Source organism: Suncus etruscus, chromosome 3 (genome assembly GCF_024139225.1).
Source record: "Suncus etruscus isolate mSunEtr1 chromosome 3, mSunEtr1.pri.cur, whole genome shotgun sequence".
NCBI classification, from domain to species: domain Eukaryota; kingdom Metazoa; phylum Chordata; class Mammalia; order Eulipotyphla; family Soricidae; genus Suncus; species Suncus etruscus.
Window position 1 is genome coordinate 103,714,135 of NC_064850.1, and position 21,457 is coordinate 103,735,591.

The following is a 21,457-nucleotide window of genomic DNA, read 5'->3' on the forward strand; positions in this document are numbered from 1 at the left end:
ACTTAGGGCTTACTCTTCTAGGCTCTGTACTCAGGGATCACTGCTGGCAGAGTTTGGGGGACTATATCTTGCACTGGAGATCAAATAGGAGTCTGCTAGGATAAAGCAAGTGCCTTAAGTCCTGCATTTTCCATTTACATTCTTCATTGTATTTTAAAAACTTTTGGGGGCAGCTTTTGGGGTCATACTCAATAGTGCTGGGACCAGCTCAGTCTCTGGGACCATGCAGAGCCAGATACTGAACCCAGGTCTCCTGCATGCAAATCATGCACTCAATCCACTGAGCTAGTTCTCTGACCCCATAAATGCTGCCTTAGATTGTCCCCAAGGGTTTGCCCAAACCCAGGAAGTTCCATTCTTGTGAGAGCTTTTTGATACCCTCAGTTCCTTCTCCTGGGTCAATTCTCTGAAGTTGAATTAAGATAATGGAAATTAATCCATCTAATTTTCCTAAAATTCAAAGTAATGCTCCTCGTGTGAATGTTTGGATAAATCCTGTTGTGAAATTCTTCTTCAATTAAGTATGGACTTTTCTCTTGCTCCAACTTCAACATCACTGCTAGTTCTATGCAGTTAAATTTCTTTTTTTTAACATAATTTTTATTTTGATCATAGTGGCTTACATATTGTTGACAATAATATTTTAGGTACATATTTACATAAAATCAGAGGGGATTCCCATCACCGGTTTGTCTTCCCTACTCTTCCGTTTTTGTCCTCCCTCCCATATCCTCTTCCCTCATCCCCAGGGCTGCTAGAATATGTGGTCCCCTCTGTACCTATCCTATTACTTCGTAGTCTTACACCTGTTTGGTCCTGATGCCTCCTTTATTTCCCCCTCTAATTGGGAGGCAGGAGTAGGTAGTTCAAGTTATGTGGTTTTGTTTGAAGAGGAGAAAAGTAATAAATTGGGGTAAAAGTCTAATACGCCGGAAATAAGCAGAATTCTTCTAGAGGCTCTCGTCATCGGTTTGAGAGACGAAGGAGAAAAAGAAGGTGAAACACTCCACCCCTACGAAATGAAGTGTCAGATATCTATTAAGAGTTCCAACAATAACGCTAAGCACCATAAAAACAGAACAAAACAAACAAACAACCAACCAAAAAAACGCCGTGGTCTTGAGATAGGCACCATGGCAGAGCACATGAAGAGGGAAAAGAAGGGGCCGGAGAGATAGCACAGTGGTAGGGCGTTTGCCTTGCATGCAGAAGGACGGTGGTTCAAATCCTGACATCCCATATGGTCCCCCGAGCCTGCCAGGGGCAATTTCTGAGTGTAGAGCAGGAGTACCCTTCAGCACTGCTGGGTGTGACACCCCTCTCAAAACAAAACAAAAAACAAAGTACCATAGTTTCACAGCATTGCATCTCTGTATAGAGACTCTGAGAAACACATAAGACCAGTCATCTTGGGTGAACTCCACAGTCGTGTCCTTGATTTTTGTTTCAGTCACACATGCTTCAGTACTGAGGGACTATTTCTGGCTTAGTGCTTTATGCAGGAAAGGGGATGTCACTCTGGTGGTGCTGAGGATCAAACCCAGACCTCTTGCATGCACAGCATGTGCTCAGCTCAGCCCGTTGAGTCATCTCTCTGAACTTCAGCATCATCCTTGAGTGATACTGATGCCTGAAGAATGCTTATTCCTCCTGGGAGGGTCCTGTGATTTAGTCATTTCCTCTGTCACAAACTGAATGTCCCATGACCACTTAGGCCCACTTTCTTGAAGGCTGTCAGAAGTAATAATTATGGAAATTTTTGACAAGCCTTCATTTGGGGGTACTGTGAGGATAAATCAGGAAAGCAAATAGTGATGGGGATGGCATGCTGAGAGTTCTGGTGACCACATGGCATGGGAACTCTGACCAGGTCTTTGCTGATAAGTAGAAAAAAATAATGATTGTCTAGTGTAGAACGGCTAAAAAGTTACTGTGCATAAATATTGATGAGGACACGTATTTAAGTTGTGATATAGTACAAAGGTAGAACGGAAGGAAGGCCTGGGAAATAGTAAAATGGTTAGGGTCCATTGCTTGCACACAGCTGACTATGGCTCATTCCCTGGCATTATTTATAGCCTGGGCATTAGAGGGTGCAGTGCCAGAGATGCCTAGAGCAGTACTAAATATGGCTCTGAATGCTCCCAACATCGCAGGTACTATTCCTGGCACTGCAGGATTTGTGCTGTATTTTACCCCCATGTCTTTGCATTGAACCACCAGCGTAGTTGGCTAAAAATTATCAGGAGGCGTCCCAGTCACCTAACCACTTGGGAGTCTCCATTCACAAATAGAACCACCATACTTGAGGCCAAAATATCAATTATGTATAATTGGGTAGGGAGGAATCTGAGTGGAGGAATCTGAACATTCACAGATTAACTTCTTGATTATTTTCACTATTTCACTATTTAGTTTTTGAGTTACACCTGGTGATGCTTGGAGGCTACTTCCAGCTCTATGCTTGGGGGTTGCTCCTGAAGATGCTCAGGGAACATGCAGGGCTGAGGACTGAACCGAAGCCAGTAGCATGCAAGTCAAGTACCCTAAATTCTGCACCATGTCTTTGTTCTAATTTATTGTTGTTGTTGTTGTTTTTGGGTCACATCCAGCAGCACTAATGGGTTACTCCTGGCTCGACGCTCAGAAATTGCTCCTGGCAGGCTCAGGGGACCATATGGGATGCCAGGATTCAAACCAATGACCTTCTGCATAAAAGCAAATGTCTTACCTCCATGCTATCTCTCCGGTCCCTCTGTTCTATTTTTAACACTTATTGTTAAAATATATAGACAAAAATATATAGAATAAGTTTAGACAGTTTTCTGGTACCTGATAGACTCAACAGATAATACTTGTGTGTGTGTGTGTGTGTGTGTGTGTGTGTGTGTGTGTGTGTGTGTGTGCTGTTTTGACTTTTTGGTCCCAGCTCAGTGATGCTTAGGAGCTACTCCCTAACTCAGACCATGCCTGGAGGGAGCCTGAGGTACCACAGACCTAACTGGGGGATCTAGCGAAGTCCATTCTTCTGCTCTTTGACCTAGTTCCATGGTTCCAAACAGTTATTAACTTTTAAGTAGAGTGTTCCAGTCTGAATCTCTTTTTTATGTAGCCAAATATTTTCAAATTTATTTTGCATTTTATTTTATTTTGGGGTTTTAGTTTACACTCATCCTGTTCACAGCTTATTCTTGGCTCTGTTCAGAGGTGGGGATTACATGCAGTTTTGGGGATCTAACTGGGTAGCAGCATGCAAGTCAAGCATTTTAACTCCTGTACTATATTTTTTGGGGGGGGTGTCACACCCGGCAGCACTCAAGGGTTACTCCTGGTTCTGGGCTCAGAAATCTCCCCTGGCAGGCTAGGGACACCATATGAGATGCCTAAAATCAAACCACTAGGTTGTCCCCTTGTAAGGCAAATGCCCTATCGCTGTGCTATCTCTCAGGTTCACTGTACTATCTCTTTAGCCCACAACTACCAGAGATGGACCCATGCTGCTGGGAGTCTGACAAAATACTTCAAGTTTTTTATTTACTTATTTATTTTATTTATTTTTGGTTTTTGGGCCATACCTGCTGATGCCCAGGGGTTACTCCTGGCTATGCGCTCAGAAATCGCTCCTGGCTTGGAGGAGTCTTGAACCGAGGTCTGTCCTAGGTCAGCTACATACTGACCACCACTCCAGCCCCAAGGTTTTTTGTTTTGTTTTGTTTTGTTTTTTAGTGGAGAAGCCAGCGGCCTATAGGTTGGGAAAGGGAAAGAGAAAGAAAGAGAGGGAAAGCTGGGCTTGGGACCAGGGTAAGATCAGATTGAAGGCAAGGTAAAGGGGAAACAAGTGTTCAAAAGGGTGTTCAAGGTTCAAGATCAGAGAGAAAAGCCATAGCCAGAGTAGAAATAGTTTGGTCAGATTGCTGCTCTAGCTGCCTCTTCAAACTGCCAGGGACTTGCTACACTGACTCTTCACTCCACCTCAATGGGGAGAGGGAGCTTTTATAGTCCCATCCAGCCAATAATCGAGAAAGGTCTTTCTTTTATTTATTTTTAAAATCTTTTAAATCGTTTTTTAATTTTTTAATGGTATCTTAATTTCAGTACTGTGATTATAAACATGACTGTAGTGGATTTCAGTCATAACAGAACACCTCCTTCACCAGTGTATCATTCTCACTACCAATGCCCCAATCTCCTCCCCCACCCTCACCTGCATTCAAGACAGGCATTCTACTTCTTTCACTCATTAACATTGTCATGATAGTTAATTTAGTTATTTCTCTAAATGCACTCACCACTCTTTGTGGTGAGCTTCATATCATGGCCGGTCCTTCCAGCTCTCATTTCTATTGTCTGTGGGCATTATTACAATAATATTTTGTGTCTCTCTTTCCCTCTGACTTATTTCACTGAGCGTAATAGTCTCCACGTACATCCCTGTATAAGAAAATTTCATGACTTTATCTCTCCTGACCGCTGCATTGTGTCTATGTACCACAGTTTCTTTAGACATTCATTTGTTGAAGGGTATCTTGGTTGTTTCCAGAGTCTGGCTATTGTAAATAGTGCTGCAATAAATACAGGTATGAGGAAGGCATTTTTCTTTCTTTGGTGTTTTCTTTTGGGGGGAGGGCACACTTGGTGACGCTCAGCGGTTACTCCTGGCTATGCGCTCAGAAATTGCTTCTGTCTTGGGGGATATGGGATACCGGGGATCAAACTGCGGTTCATCCTATGCTAGTGCTGACAAGACAGACACTTTAGCGCTCCGCACCACTGTTCAGGCCCCAAGAAGGCATTTTTGTATTGTGTTTTGTGTTTCCCTAGGGTATATCCCTAGGAGTAGTATAGCTGGATTATATGGGAGCTCAATTTCCAGTTTGTCTGTTTGTTTGTTTTGGGGGGCCACCTCAGTGACGCTCAGGGGTTACTCCTGTATAAGCACTCAGAAATCGCTCCTGGCTCTGGGGACCATATGGGACGCAGGGGATCGAACCTGTGTCTGTCCTATATCAGCCTCGGGGCTCTGGCCCAGTCAATTTCTAGTTTTTTGAGGGATCTCCATATTTTTTTTCATAAAGGCTGGACTAGACAGCATTCCCATCAGCAGTGAATGATAGTTCCTGAGAAAGGTATTTCTTAAAAGGGCGGATCCCTTTTATGGCTGGTACTAGACTTCTGCTGGATTAATGTAGGACGAGATACAACATTTTAAAAAAAAATCTGATAAAAATAAACAAGTTATTGCCTTTCCCCTCTCCGAAGTAGCTACAAATGTATATATTTTTGGCTTTTAAGTTCTAAGGAATTGAACCTAAAACTCCAGTTTACCTAAAAGTACAATTAACTGATCAATTAGCATTTCTAGCGACTGTGGTCTCCTTATTATAGAGAAGCATTTCTTTTCCCATCCACCTCGACAATGATAGGGAGATTTTTAGTTCTTCGTTGTGGAAGAAGGATCTCCTTTAGAATAAAATATAATAAAATAAAATTTGGTTTCTATCTGTTTGGTACCATGACACTGCCTGTGTAATGTCATTAAACATGTTCTACTAAAATCATTACAGGCATTGAATTTAATCATGAAAGGCCTAATCTTGTATCAGCCACAATATCATTAGCATAGAAAAAGGTAACTGGTGGAAGGTGACACACGTCATAGCAATGATAAGAAGCTTTAAACTAAGGTAATAGTTCCCTTCAGTCTGTTGTGTGCTAGGGTCATGCCTAGATATGACACACATATGCTACAGACAACAGCTCTAAAATTCCAACAACTGTATAAGGTGGTTAGATGTAATTTTATTTTTCAGATAAACTGAACCTGAGAAAAATTATTTGGGATAAGGTTATAAACCTCTGATGAAATAGTTATGAAGTAGGGTTCATTCTCTTTTCCACCCATACCACAATGCCTCTCAATAAAGAAAAACAAATGAAAAAGGAAATGGTTTGCTGTAAAGTAATTGCAAGCCACAAGAAATATTGAATGACAGGGCAGAGTGTAAATTACACAGAGAGATTGCAATAAACTTGGTGGGGAGACAAACAGCATTTCATCATTTCCTGGTACTGAAGAGAGAGGGAAGATGGAAGTGGCAGTGAAAACATGTTTTCCTGAGGTGATCATATATACACTCGCACAGAAAATAAAGTTTGAGAGGATCAGTGGAAATTGTAGAAGTAGGAAGGACTGAATGTAAATTGATAAGTATAATTTAGAGAACAGCTGGAGAGAAGAAAGGAATTCTGCTACCATTAACTCTATCGGTGACTTTCAAAGTTTTCTGCCTATAGCCTACAGTTAGAAAAGCCTTTTCCACATGACCCTGTTAACTAAGCCCATGTGTGTTTGCATGTATGAATACACGCATATATCCCAAGAAGAAAGGGCACATGCAACTCTACAAAGAAAAAGTGTTCTTTTTCACAAAAACAGAACTTGAAACACTATCATTACTCATATATAAAAATTGATTTGGAATTACCACAAACCTAAATGCAAAAAAACAAAAACAAAAAAAACCTAAATGCAAAACCCACAATAGTAACACTTCAAACTAAACAAACAAACAAAAAAACTTTATTACCTTGGATTATGCAAAGATTTTTAGGTTCAGTTCCAACACCTTTTAGATTCAATATCAAAACATTGGCCCACTTAAGAAAATAAGTGTGTTGGTGTTTATTAACATATTTTCTTTCTTTTAGCCAGTTTTGTCTATGACTTAACTAACAAGTTTGAAAATACCACCTATTGACCTAATTTGCTTTGGTTTAGATTGAAGTCACTTTCTGTCACTTAGAAGTAAATAATTCTTTCTTTTTTTTTTTTTTTTTGTTTTCTTTTTTGTTTTGTTTTGTTTTTGAGCCATACTTGGTGATTTGGGCCAGAGCGATAGTGGAGCAGTAGGTCCCTTGCCTTGCATGCGGCTGACCCAGGACAAACCTCACTTTGACCCCCAGCATCCCATATGGTCCCCCCAAGCCAGGAGCGATTTCTGAGCTCAGAGCCAGGAGTAACCCCTGAGAGTCACCGGTGTGCCCCCCAAGTCTTTTATTCTTTTTAGTGAAGTAAAAGTTTTTATTAAAAGAAATTAGAAAAATGTGAGAAAAATAAAAATGAATACACATTCAAGAGAGAATACAGGTTTCTTCAGAGTGGAAAAAGTCACCCTCTTTCTTTAAAAAAATAATTCAGAACTTCTGTATTTGAATAAATAAAATTTAATTCTTGTCAACATTACCTCTTATCAGGAAATAATAAAAACACTTAACCCAAACTCATATTCATTCTAGTAAGTAAAGCTATCATTTGTTTCTCCTGTATTGAATCTATTTTTGAAATATTCACCACTAATGATAATTAGAATTGCATAGTCTTGACTTTCAGTAACAAATGATGTGCTTGGTGTTTGGAATCTGAATTTAGTCTTCAATCATTTTAAATTGGAGCAGAATCTTGTATTTTTCCCCTACTTTTCTTTAATTTTTTTTTTTTTGTGGTTTTTGGGTCACACCCGGCAGTGCTCAGGGGTTACTCCTGGCTCCATGCTCAGAAATTGCTCCTGGCAGGCACAGGGGACCATATGGGATGCCGGGATTCAAACCGATGACCTTCTGCATGAAAGGCAAACACCTTACCTCCATGCTATCTCTCCGGCCCCTAATTTTTTTTTTTTATTTTAGGCACTATGATTTACAATACTGCTAGTGGCAGGGTCTCATGCATAAAACATTCCAGCACCTTCTATCAGAGTGTGCGTCTTCCACCACTGTCCCAGTGGACGCCCTCTCCTATGCCCTACATGCCACCAATAATCCTTTCTCAATCCATGGTTTACCGAAGGAGTAGAGAGGAAAATTGCTCTATTTTACATACATTATAAAGTATTATTTTAATAAATTACATTTTCTCTTATAATTGTGATAAGCCTTGGCTAACAATATCTACATTTAGACTGTAAATGTATTTTCTCTTTTTGAAGCAATGCTGAAATGAAGTCGATGGGACATTTGACAACCCATTGCACTGTAGCTGGAGTAGCTATTTGCTCCAGTCCAATGTTCGCTGTGCTCTTCTTTCAGGATTAGATGGTAATTACCATCATTACTCAGAGCACTAATGGAGCAAAGCTTCCTCTCGGCTCCCTCCAGTGTGGCTACAACTAGTGCAATCTCACTGCATGTTATTATTTCTAATCTGTGCATTTACTTCTCTGCCCACACTAGTTTTTATTTTTTTATATTTTCACCCTCAGGTTAACATATGTGCATCCTTGTACTCCCCCATTTGAGGCATCTATCAGAAGAAAACAAATTTTCACTATGCCAGGAATAGGATAGGGGTGATTTAGCATCAATCTAGCAAAATACTCTTCCCGCAAAATTATTGTTCCAATAAAAAATTACTCTTCTCTGAAGATGCAAAATAGTGCATTTAAGTGAAGTTAAATTTAAGTATTCTTGCTTTGTTATATTCAATGGCTTGCCTCTAATAAAAAGAGAATTTAAACTATACGTGGAGGTGGTGTAAGATTAAAAAGCCATTGTGTGGAGACAGTGATATTATAGTGAGTGCCCGTACCTTACATGTAGCCTACACAGATTCAATCCTTGGAAACTCCAATGGTCCTCCAAACCCATGGTGAATGATCCTTGAGTGCAGAGCTAGGATGTGTATCACAGGATGTGAGCTCCCCAAAACAAAAGAACAGAAACAAAGCCAGAGAGGTAGTATGAGAGGTAAGGTGCTTGGCTTGCATGCTGCTGAGCCCAGTTTAAATTTCTTTTTCTTTTTTGGTTTTTGGGTTACACCCAGCAGCGCTCAGGGGTTACTCCTGGCTCCATGCTCAGAAATCGCTCCTGGCAGGCTCGGGGAACCATATGGGATGCCGGGATTCGAACCACCATACTTTTCCATGCAAGGCAAACGCACTACTTTTATGCTATCTCTCCAGCCCCTCAGTTTGAATTTCTAATACCACATATGGTCCCCAAGCACTGCCAAGTATCACGCCTGAGCACAAAGCTAGGGATAATCCATTAGCATTGCCAAGAATGACCTGTCCTCTTGCCCTTCCTCCTAAGGCATTGTGCAAGATCTCTAGGTCAGAGGCTTTTTCATGGTTGCCCAGGGGTCAAATCTGATTCTGCTGGTTTTGTGCAGCTAAAACATATCTTTAAATTTGCAGTGATTGAAAGAAAATTCAAAGAATTATGTTTAGTGACTGCGAAATTTCTTCTTAAAAATTCTTAGAGCCTTCAATTGTAACCACGCAATCATTTATGTCATCTATGGCTGCTTTTGCAATTTCTCTGACATGGTTAAAGAGTACAATATTGTGGTAAGCCTGTGAAACATTTGCTCTGCATTTTCCCAGAAAAGTCTGCCTATCTTTTCTCTCCACCGAAATCTATGAATAAAGAGAAATCCTAACCACTGCTTGCCCTCTCCCTGGTATTTTGCAAAGGTGAATTCTGTTGGAGGCCTGGTTGATCTCTATTGCTTGGACTGTTTGGCTGCCAAGTCATGTCCTCAAGTGTGGCAGCATAAACACAAAGCACATTGTCATTCATGACTTATCTGTGAGTTAGATGAATAACAGTGGCTTTATATCATTTCACGTGGCCTTAAAAATATCCTAAAAGCTGTAAATGTTGACGTGTGATGTTTGTTTTTTTCTGTGATGAATGATTTTCTTCAAGTTCCAGCAGCTACGTCAGAGGCCTGACTACTCCTCCTTTTTTTCTGAAGTCCTCCGTTTTATTTGGGTGTCTACCCTGGCCCTACATGACTCATAATTAAGCCTTGATTCATCCAGGCTGGTCACTGAAATCCCAACCCAAATGGCAGTGCTTGGAGTCAGGAGAGATGAATGACTCAGTCCTGGCTATAAAACAAGAGAGGAATTCACCTGTGGTTTTCCAGGAAAGGTTTCTCCAGTGAAGAAATGTGCACAGAGCTTCCTCCTGGGAACTATGGTGTTTTCATATGAAATCTGGAACTGTAATTGTGCTCTAGCCTGTAGACCCCCTGGTTCTTAAAGAATACAGAGTACATTGATGGAAAGAATTTGTGTACCATCATTGTCCTCACTATTTAATTCAGCAAGAAGAATTTCTTGCTATTTGTACAACTCTATTGATTTATTTTATTGGTTCTATATCTCCTCATTATCTGTAGAATCTGTTTCCATATCTAGTCAGGAGTTCCTTAATATACAATTGATGGTTTCATGCAAATTTATCTGGGAAAAATTCAAGCCTCATAGAAATTTATTTATGCTTATCTACTTAGAGTTGTGTTGCAAGAGAGATGATTCAATAAGGAATAGCTTGGTTATAAATATGATCTTTGATTTTTGGTGGCAGAGGAGCAAACTAACTTGAAGATAGTTTGTAATTTGCAGACATTATTTTAGTTATTGTCTGATCTGCAGTGAGAATGGAGTAATTGAGAAGTTATCTAAGATAAATCTTTTTAAATATCTGGATGCATATTCTTTTCAGGCGAATTGGGTTGTGAGTGAGTGAGGTTTTTATTTTTTTGTGAAATGAGCTTATTTCTGGTTCCCTTAAGGGAATATATCTCCTGTCATTTCTGAGAAGGTGTCCTGCAGTTTTGTCAAGATGAGGCTGTCAGTTTTATGTTCCAAGTAACAATGCCAAGCAGTTTACTAAACTTTCATCTAGTCTCTATTTGTGCTCACCAGAAAAAGATTATTCCTCTATATCTTTATCACATCAGCAGTTTTTATGATTCAATCATCATTTTCTGACAAATATTTCAAAGCACTTCCTTAGTATATTAAACCACCCAGCATGTTAGGAAAACAAATAGAAGACAGTTCAAATCTCTAAAGTGAACTCACAGAGTTGTTGTTGACAAGCAGAGACAAGACAGTCATGAAGTAGTCAGGAAGTTAAAGCACACACTTGAAACATGAATCAAACTGTGCTTGAAAGTGTCAGTAAGTGACCCCACTTCATTGTGAGTAGCCAAGTTTTCCGAAGAAAGTGAACCTGGCCTATTTGAATTGTGTGAGGTGACCTAGAAACAACAGAAATTTATTTCTCACAGTTCTGGAGACAGGAATGTGTCCATAACCAAGAACTCTGTAGAGGCAGATTCAGTGTCTAGTAAAAGCCCACTTCCTAGTCACAGATAAAATGTCTTTCCTCCCCCCACTTACCTCCACTCTCTTTTTCTTTTCTTCCCTTTTTCTTTCCCTCTTCCCAACTCCCCTCTTCTCTTTTTAAGAACAAAATTATTCATAGTTGAGTTTTAAATATACAGTGTTTCAGCACTGATTCTGCCACCAGTGTCAGCTTCCCATCACCAGTGTTCTCAGGTTCCCTCCTATTCCCCCTTTCTCTAGCCTGCCATCTTGACAAGCACCTTTTTAAGTACAGATGCTAAGTTTGAGTCTCATGATTTTAGTATTGTTGACTCTGGCTTGGATAGACAGGTGAAAGTTTTTCCATATAACATCACAGGGCAGATTTTTTATTTTATAAGGACACTAATCTCATTCATATGAATTCCATCCACATGGCCTAATCACCTCTAAATGGCTATACTTTCTATAGCCCTTATATTGAGTTGTAGGAATTAAGATGAATTAGAGAGGACACAGACAATCTATAGCAGATGAGAAATCAGAAAGCAGAGGCCATTCATTCTTGCTCACACTGACCTAATACCCAGCATGCAGGGAAAGCGCCATCTCTGTTAGTTGAGTTAATGGCCAAACTGTGTCTAAAGATCAAGTGAATTCTCTAATGTGTCATAGCTCTGAATTCTACTTTATAATTCTATGCATAATTATATAAGTTATCTTAATAACATACTAATCCCATGAGATAATTGGAGTAAACTTTGATGTCTACAGACTGTCTATTGGAGGTTAATTGCTAGAGAAAGAATAAATGCATATTGCAGAAATGGCTGTCTGGCTCTTATTTAGCTCTTTAGACACTTGACAACCAGCCTTTCTGTTGGTTCAGTAGTTGAACCCATTATAAAAATTGTGCCAACTGGATTAAAATGTGGCATTTAAAAATTTTTCCAGTTCATGAGTCAGTTCGGTGGCCTCTTTCAGAAGTGCAGAGTCCTACTCACATTAGTAGTTGTAGTGACTCATCTGTAACATCCTAACAATCCTCTCTGCTCCCTGCATAGGCAGATGTCAGATGTGTCCATGAGAGTTGATTTCCTACTTTCACATTCCCAGCATCAGCCTCGGACTTTGGCCTTCACTTGATTTTTCCCAACAAGCCCAGCTTTTCCACATGGTACATCTTCCAATAGCCATATTTTGCCCATATTGTCAACAGATTTTCAAATATACTTATTAAAACATTCATTTCTCTGTTCCATTTGATTTATTTCTTTGGTATATTTCAGTTTGACCACTGAAGTGAAGAATTGGCCTTGGGAGACTTATGTAATGGACTAGTGTTATCATGAGGTCTTTCTCTTTGCCTCTGTGAAAGCTAAATGTGCAGAGCACTTCTTTCTCTGACTTTACCCCTGAGTCAAAGTCTGAAATAGGTAGCTCTGCTCTTGATTTCTTTTTAGAGAAAGGTAAATATGGCATATATATTTCTAGTTTAATCAAACTAGATTAGATTCTCTCATTTAGTCAGTAAACAATTTAAGAATCATTTGATTTTGGGGGGGTTGGGCTATACCCAGTGACACTCAGGGGTTACTCCTGGCTATGCACTCTGAAATGGCTCCTGGCTTGGGACTCCAGGGGATTGAACCGCGGTCTGTCCAAGGCTAGCATACACTAGGCAGACTCCTTACCGCTCAGCGCCATCACTCTGGCCCCTGATTACTCTAGAATTTTCAAGATTGGGTTTATAGGAAACTCCAAAGACCAATGGTCTTTGTTTTGTGTAGGCACAAACACTTCATCTTTTAGGGTCTGAAGGAATTTCTAGTGATCTACCTCAGTTGATAATATTTGTTCCCCTGTGTGTGTCTGTGTCTCTGTGTAGTTCAATATATTTTACAGAGGCATGGGCATAGAGAGGTTATATTGTGTGTATAGTCATATGTATGTCCGTCTTAGGTTAGCACGTGCAAGGCAAATGCTCTGCCACTTATGCCACCTTTCTGGCTCCAAGAATCATTTAATTTTTTTCAGGAAACAGGGAGACAGCTTAAGGGAATGGGACTTGTACTTTTTTATTTAAAATGTTAATTTTTTATTAAATTTTAATATTTTCAACTGCAAATGTATTTTCTTTTTTATAATAATTTCTTTATGTAAGCATTATGGTTACAAAAATGTTCATAGTTGGTTTTCAGTCACTGAATGTACACCACCCTTCACCAGTGCAAATTGCAGCTAAGAATGTTTCCAATTTTCCTGCTCCTCAACCCATACCTGTCTTCAGGACAGGCATTCTATTTCTATTCTATTATTGTCATGATAGTTGTTAGTGCAGTTATTTCTCTAATTTATTACTTTTTGTGATAAGCATATCATGTGCTGGTCTTTCCGGCCTTCATCTCTATTGTCTCTGGATAATATCATATTATCTTTCTTAAATCCCACAGATGAGTGAGACTATTTTTTTCATTTTTATTTATGTTTTGATTTTTGGGTCACACCTGGTGGTCTAAGTCTTGGGAACCAAACTCAAAGTAAATACAGAAATTGGGTGTTATATATATTTATAAATTGGTTTTTGCGTCACACCTGGCAGACATCAGGGGTTACTCCTGGCTTTACACTCAGAAATCGCTCCTGGCAGGCTCGGGGGACCATATGGGATGCCAGGATTAGAACCACTGTCCTCTGCATGCAAGGCAAACGCCCTATCTCCATGCTATCTCTTCGGCCCCAAGTGAGACTATTTAATGTCTATCTCTCTCCTTCTGACTCATTTTGCTCAGCATGATAGTCCATGTCCATCCATATATAGGCAAATTTCATGACTTCATTTTTTCTTTTTTTTTTTATTATAATATAATTTTATTTTGATCATAGTGGCTTACATATTGGTGACAATAATATTTTAGGTACATATTCACATAAAATCAGGAGGGATTCCCATCCATCACCAAATTGTTCTCCCTACCCATCCATTTTTGTCTTCCCTCCCATTTCTTCTTCCCTCACCCCCCGGGTGGCTAGAATATGTGGTCCCCTCTGTATCTAACCTATTACTTAGTAGTCTTGCACCTGTTTGGTCTTGAGGCCTCCCTTATTTACCCCTCTAACTGGAGGCAAGACCAGCTATTTCAAGTTATGTGGTTTTGCCTGAAAAAGAAAAAAGTAATAAATTGGGGTAAGAGTCTAATACCCCGAAAATGGGCGGAATCCTTCTAGTGGCTCTCATCATCGATTTGGGAGGTGAAAAGAAAGAGAAGGTGAAACACTCCACCAGTACCAAAAGAAGTGTTAAATATCCATTGAGGACTCCAGCTTTATCGATAAGCACCACAAAAAACAAACAAAAAAACAAAACAACACAAACAAAAACACAACAAAAACAAGCACACAAACAAAAAAACACACCATGGTCTTGAAATAAAAAACATGGCATAGCACATAACGAAAGAAAAGAGAGGAAGAGAAAAAATAAGTATAACTGGGGACAACAATTTCAATAATCACACCCAAGGAGAGAAATCGACCAAAATAGATAGGTAAATGAAAATAATAATAATAACAAATGAAGGTAAAAAAATATATATATAAATAACCAAGGTTTTGTGCTTTTTGTGTTTTTGTTTTTTCCCTCCTGCCCTGGCACAGTAAATATTGGGGTCATTTGAAAAGAAATTCACTTGGCCTAAAAAAATATGGGGTTTCTCCGTCCTTGGAGTATACTGTCATGGGGATCAACTCTAGATTTTGCTCAGGATCATTTACTCTCCCGGTGGCGTTTTTGTGGTTGATAGACTTCTGCTCTGTCCAGGGTGATACAATCAGAGCTCTGTGTTTAGAGGTCTCAGTATCTGCACAGATCCTGAGATGGGATTTATGATGAAGTCAGTCTTCGTGATTCTAGAGGTTCTGTTACCTCAGTGTCATTTTAATCCACCTTCTGTGGTTGGTGGTCTTGGGCTTTGCACTGAGCCTAGGATGGCACCTAGGTTAGCGTCTTTCTTTGTGCTTCCAGAAGCTCCATTCCGTTACAATTGTCTCTGCAGGACCTTTGGGACTGGGGATCATGCTTATTGTGCAGGTCATAGTTCAAACCCTAAACTAGGGCTTTTTTATTGGTCCCAAGATGTGTACAGTCTGGCCGTGGTTCTATCAGCCAGTCATCTGTAAATCGCGATCTTGGCTTTTGGACCTACCAAAGGGTGCCAAGTCTTCTGGTTTTGTCTTGTCGTTAGCTGGTAAGGTAGGCTAATCAGCTCTAAGGTCAAGTTGTTCACATTTTCCTCGTTGTCAGGATATCATGTTAGAGCTGGCCCTTGTTGTTGACCCCGCAGTATTAAGGCTGTCCTGGATGGGATTTGTTTCCTGCAGCTGTGTGAAGAGCTGTGCCGTTTCTATGTCTGGGATCCAGGGTTCAAGGCTGGATGAATGGTATCTAATCACCTGAGGTCTAAGTTGATTCCACATGACATATTTTCCAGGAGATACCCTGGATTATTAACAACTGTGAGTTCCTATCTCTATTAGATAAGAGCTCTTTTCTATATGTAAGATTTCCCCTTTATTTAGTGTGCCTTTGCAGGGAGAAATGGTGCTACATTATATTGTCGGTGTATTTGGGGGTGGACAGAGGGGAGACTTCATTTTTTCTAATAGCTGTTGTATTCCATTGTGTATATGTACCACAATTTTTTAAGCCACTCATCTATTGTCAATATAAATGCTGACAAGAAGGTAGAGAAAGAGACCTTTTCCTCAGCAATAGAATTTTTTTTGTTCTCTTTCTTTGTTTTATTTATTTATTTTGGGGCAACACCCATTGGTGGCTCTGTGCTCAGGAATCACTCTTGGCAGATTTGGAGGATCATATGGGATGCCAAGGATCGAACTGGGGTTGGCCTTGTGCAAAGCAAGTACTTTACCTTCAGCCCCTTCCTTTTTGGTGAAGGAGGGGGTGTGGGGTCACACTTGTCAGTGCTCAGAGGCTATGTCTGATTCTGCATTCAGGGATCCACTCTGAGTTTAGTGTACCAAGATGAATCTCTGAGCATAGAAATAAGAGTAAGTTCTAACCCCTATATTCTCTTTCAGCTCTCCTAAAATATTTCTTAATACAGTAGAGAAGATAAAGCTTCAAAACAGAACAAAAAGCAAATATCTGAAAGAAAAAAAGATTAATATTCTTGCATTTTGAAAGTTCACAGTCCACCACTTCTCTTTTACAAAGGACCTGCCTTAATACCTGTATTTGCTAAGGGAAAAAAGCCAAAGAGAATCTTTGCAACCAAAGGTGAAAAGCGTGACCTTCAGCACAGATTTTGCAGCAGCTGTTCAGCCCTGTGCGCAGTGGGAGAGGCACCTCTATACGCCTCCCCCAGCTGTGTATTTGTCAAGGTGTTCCTGTTTTTCCTAGATGGGAGTGTTATTTTAGGTTTTATGTTTTATTTAGTGTGATGTAGTAGGCTAATGTTTGGGTTTGGATATACTAAAAAAGTTTTTTATAAAGATGGCAATTGTTTTCTTCACAATATTCCACACTTTAAAAGTTTTCATAAGGACACTTTATTTTTGAATAGTGGGGAAATCAATATGAAAATTATATTATGTGCCAGGTTCTAAGTTAAGCACTTCTTTACCAGAAAAAAAGATTGTCTTCTCTCAACTAAGTTGTAAGACAGGCATCTCTTTCCACATGTTACACCTGACAAACTCAAATCTCAGATGCTGAGTCACTATAAGTTAACAGAGTCAGCACAACATAAAGACAGGATTTGAACCTAGAATAGTGTAGGCAATTTTTTCTGGACATTCAGGAGGTTTTCAGATTTTGGTTGTTGTGAATAGTGTTGCAATGAATTTAAGAGCCCAAGTATCTTTTTGGAATAGTTTTTGGGATCTTGGAGTAGATGCTGAGGAGTAAACAGTTAGGTCACATAGAAATTCTTTTTGATAAGTGTTTATATCATTTTTAAAGAAGCTGAACAAGTAGATATTTTCACTAGTAATGCATGTCAGCACTGGTTTTGTATAGTGGTATCTCATTGTTTTGTTATACATTTCCCTGATGATAAGTGATGGAGAACATTTTCTTATATACATTTTCATATACCTTTATATGACCTTTTGTATATGTTGTCTTTTTTTAAAAAAGTGTCTGCATTAGATACCAAGATCTCTAGATGCAGAGGTCTGATTTTATCACCCATGATGGAGCAGAAGTCTTCCATATACCACAAAGGCACCGAGGGGAGAGTAAATGAATATGTAAGGAGTCTATAGTTATTCCCATGACAGTATACTTCAAGGTGGAGAAACCCTGTGTCTCTAAGGCCAAGGGAATTTCCTTTCTCTTTTTTTTTTTTTTTTTGGTTTTGGGTCATACCCAGCAGTGCTCAGGGTTTACTCCTGGCTCTACACTCAGAAATTGCTCCTGGCAGGCTCAGGGGACCATACGGGATGCCGGGATTTGAACCAAATGATCTTCTGCATGAAAGCCAAACGCCTTACCTCCATGCTATCTTTCCAACCCCGAGGAATTTCCTTTCTAATGTCCCCAATATTTACTGTGCCTATGCAGAAAAAAAAAGCACAAAATAATCTTTTTTTATTTATTTATCTATTTTTTTTCATTTCTTTGTTTTGGTTTGAATATTGAAGTTGTCTCCAATTTTTTTTCTCCTTTTTGCACTTTGTTATGTTTTTATTTCATGGCCGTGGTTATTAAGTGGTGCTTGTCTTTATTACTGTAGTGCTCACTGGACTTTTTTTATACTTCCTTTAGTATTGCTGTGGTGTTTCACTTTCTTTTTCTCTTTCTGCTCTCAAACTGAGGCTGAGAGTCTCTAGAAGGACTTCGTTCATATTCGGCTTACTTGATTTTTACCCCATTTTATTGGTTTTCTTTTCTTCAAACAAAACCACACAACTTGAACTATCTAGTTCCGCCTCTCAAATAGAGGGGGAAATAATGGAGAGTACCAAGACCAAACAGTTGTATGATCACTAAGTAGCAAGCTAGACACAGAGGAGACACCTATACTAGTAGCCCGGGAGGTGTAGGTGGGGGATATAGAATGCAAGATAGGAACAGGGGTGGAGGAAGGACAACTTTGGTGATGGGAATGCCCCTGATTTAATGTTAATATGTACCTAAAATATTACTATGAAAGATATGTAAGCCACTTTGGTCAAAATAAAAATTATAAAAAAAGAAGGTGTCTGCATAAATGGTGGTATATATACACACATGTGTACACATGAGTGTACATATATGTATATAAATGTGCGTGTGTGGATACATGTGTTGTATGTAATATATGTGTATATATAATAAATATATGCAGTAACATATATATGTATGTATATGCAGTGAAATACTACTTGGCTCTAAGAAAAGATGAAATTATGTAGTTTTCTGCTTTGTGGATGGAATTAAATGTGATCATCCTGAATAAAGTCAGTCAGATACAGGATGGCCTTTCTCTTATGTGAGATAAAAAAAATATAGTAAAGGAATCAGAAGTATTCATAGGCAACAGAACTGGAGAACTGGTCTACAGAATTGACCTTTACTGGAGTAGGGGATTTAAGGCAGATGAGGAAACATTCACTGGAGAGTGTAGTGTTGGAGCATTGTCTGCATCAAACCCTGCCATAGCCGTATTGTAAACTATTGTGCCTGAAAACATAACAGCAGAAAAACAACTCTATTCTTGGACCAGGATGTACTTTGGTGATAGAGCACTTGCCTTGCATGTGTGAGGCTGGCACTTCATGGTCCCAGAGTACCACCAGGAGTGACCCTTGACCACCAAGTCAGGGGTACCCTCCTCCTTCAGCAGTGCTAGAGGTGAGCTGAAAACCAAAACCAACCAACCAACAAAAAAGTCATACACCCTTCATTGTGACTTGAGAATTTCAGACACAGTGAGCCAGCCATGTTGAGAAAAAGGAGATGAGATAGGAAGTGACATCACTTAAATTCCCAATTTTTCCAGAGCAGGGGGAGAGAGAAATATGAACAGATTTTATTAGAAAGATATCTCCTTCCCTAGGGTACCACACCCAGAGACTTAGAATTGGTCTCAAGGTGCTGGAAACTCTTTTCAAGCATGTAAGCAAGTGAGGATTTTATTAACCTGGAGCTGCCAACTTCATTTCTGGCAAACGGGCTGATGTTCAGGGGGAAACCAGAAAGGAAACAACAAAACAAAGAAAGTCAAACTAAAAACATATAAGGGCGATAACAACAGTATTGAGCAAAGAGGAAAATGCAAGACTTAGCAGCAGGGAATAGTCCAGCAGAGCTGTGGAGGCTGAGGCTAGGGAGAGGGGGATAAAATGGATCATCAGATGCCAAATATGCTTGAGAGCATGTCTTCTCAAGAGGAAACCTGGTCCGTGAGTTTTGATGGGAGGGATATGAAGTTGCTTGTGGTGGGAATATGGGTCTGGCTAAAGAGAGCTCGGGTTACTGTGGAACGCAGCTCTGTCTGTGGCATTCTCTTGGGCAGGTGCCTGAGACAGCTGTGGATTCAGGACAGGATCTTTCCAGGCCTCTTCTGTACTACATACACCCAGTCATGCTATTTACAAAGCACAGAGGAGACAGCCTTAGTCAAGTCCAGGGACTAGAATTAAACCATGAATCCCTAGCTGGTTTGCTTAGAAAATGCACTTTCCTCTGTGCTCACGTACTTGGTTGTGGTACCCTACAGATGGAAATCTTGAATTATATAGCTTCTTGGGACCCAACTCAGAGATGTTGGGTAGTGCCAGGGATCAAATTCATGGTCTCAGGCTCGCAAGGCAGGTTTTATACTGCTGAGTTATTCCTGGGTTTTCTCCCTATTTTTACTTTAATATATATATTATATACCAATATATCTATATTGGTTTTTGGGTTACACCGGTGGTGCTCAGGAGTTACTCCGGCAGCCTTGGGAAACCATATGGGATGCCGGGAATCAAATCAGGGTCCATCTTGCATTGGCCACATGCAAGGCAAATGCCCTACCACTGTACTATCTCTCTGGTCCCTGATTTAATATTTTTATAGTTTGGAATTACAATATTGAGGTATTGGTGCCTGAAATTAATGCACACCCCTGCCACTGAAGTGCCCAAGACTCTTTTCTCATCCCTTTGTCCTCTCTGCTCCAATTGTTTTTGTTTTCCATCCCTGCCTTCACAATTTGTTAATTGACAGGGTTTTAGAACAGATGATCACCTCCCTTATCAGCACTTGTAAACCTTTCTCTTATGTTCCTGTGTTATTTCTTCAAAATCTATTTGTTTCCCTTCCTGCATGCCTCTAACCTATCACTCTAGGTCTGTATTCCTGTCTCTGAGATTTGTTATTGATATTGCCCATATCCTTGATTATCTCTGTGTACCATAGGTGAGTGATGTCACCCTGTATTTGTCCTTTTGCCTCTGGCTTATTTCACTCCAGTGATACCCTCCAATTCCATCCAAGTTGCTGCTACTGCAAGATTTTGTTTTTCCTAATGGCTACTATCCCATTGTGTAAATGTACCACAACTTTATCTGACCATCTGTTGTTAGATATTTGGGTTGCTTCCATATCCCCATTATTGGACTAAGAACTATAATGAACATAGTTATGCATTATCTCCTTGCATTAATATTTTTGTGTTTGGGAAAGAGATACCTAGAGATGGAATAGCTGAGTCAAATGGGAGCTTCATTCCTACTTTTTCTGAAGAAATCTTCATATTATTTGCTGTCAAAGCTGGAACAGGTGACATTCCCACCAGCAGTGAATGCTAGTTTCTTTTGCCATCTTTTAAGAGGGAGAAATTATGTTTCCTATCCCATTTGGTTATTGTAAGAATTAGTTGAATTAACATATCTAAAGTCTTGAAATACTACATTGGGCATAGTTAATGCAATATAAACTGAAACACTAGTGATTTTCATCTCTATCATTTAAAATAATAAAGGCATTAAATTATGTAGTTTTTAATTCTAAGTATTTTTTTCTTTCTCTTAAGGACCAAATTACATAACAGATCATCTACCTAAAGTCTGCCAATACACTTCCTACATAGGAGAAAAGCGTCCAGCATTGGAGAAAACTAGAGATGTCAAATATTTATGGAGACCGTCCTCCAAACAAAGCTTGCCAGCCAAATATAAGCATGAATATGTTGGTGAAATTGGCTGGGGAATACCAAAGTACAATTTTATCAACAAAACAAGGCTGCAAAATGGTTTTCACATCAAGGTATTGAACTTGAAAATAATTTCCTGGCACCTTTAATGTTTCTGAGTATGTTCCATTTAATTTCTGTCTCTGTATTCTGTAG

At 39.6% G+C, this 21,457-nt stretch overlaps 1 protein-coding gene across 1 annotated transcript in view; it reads left to right on the top strand.

Annotated features, from left to right (window-relative positions):
* Positions 1–21,457, top strand: part of C3H4orf45 (chromosome 3 C4orf45 homolog) — a 152,183-nt gene that overhangs the window by 38,856 nt on the left and 91,870 nt on the right. The window contains exon 2 of the mRNA XM_049770858.1: positions 21,143–21,375. Within this exon, the coding sequence (XP_049626815.1) occupies positions 21,143–21,375 (233 nt within the window). The remainder of the gene's footprint in view (positions 1–21,142; positions 21,376–21,457) is intronic.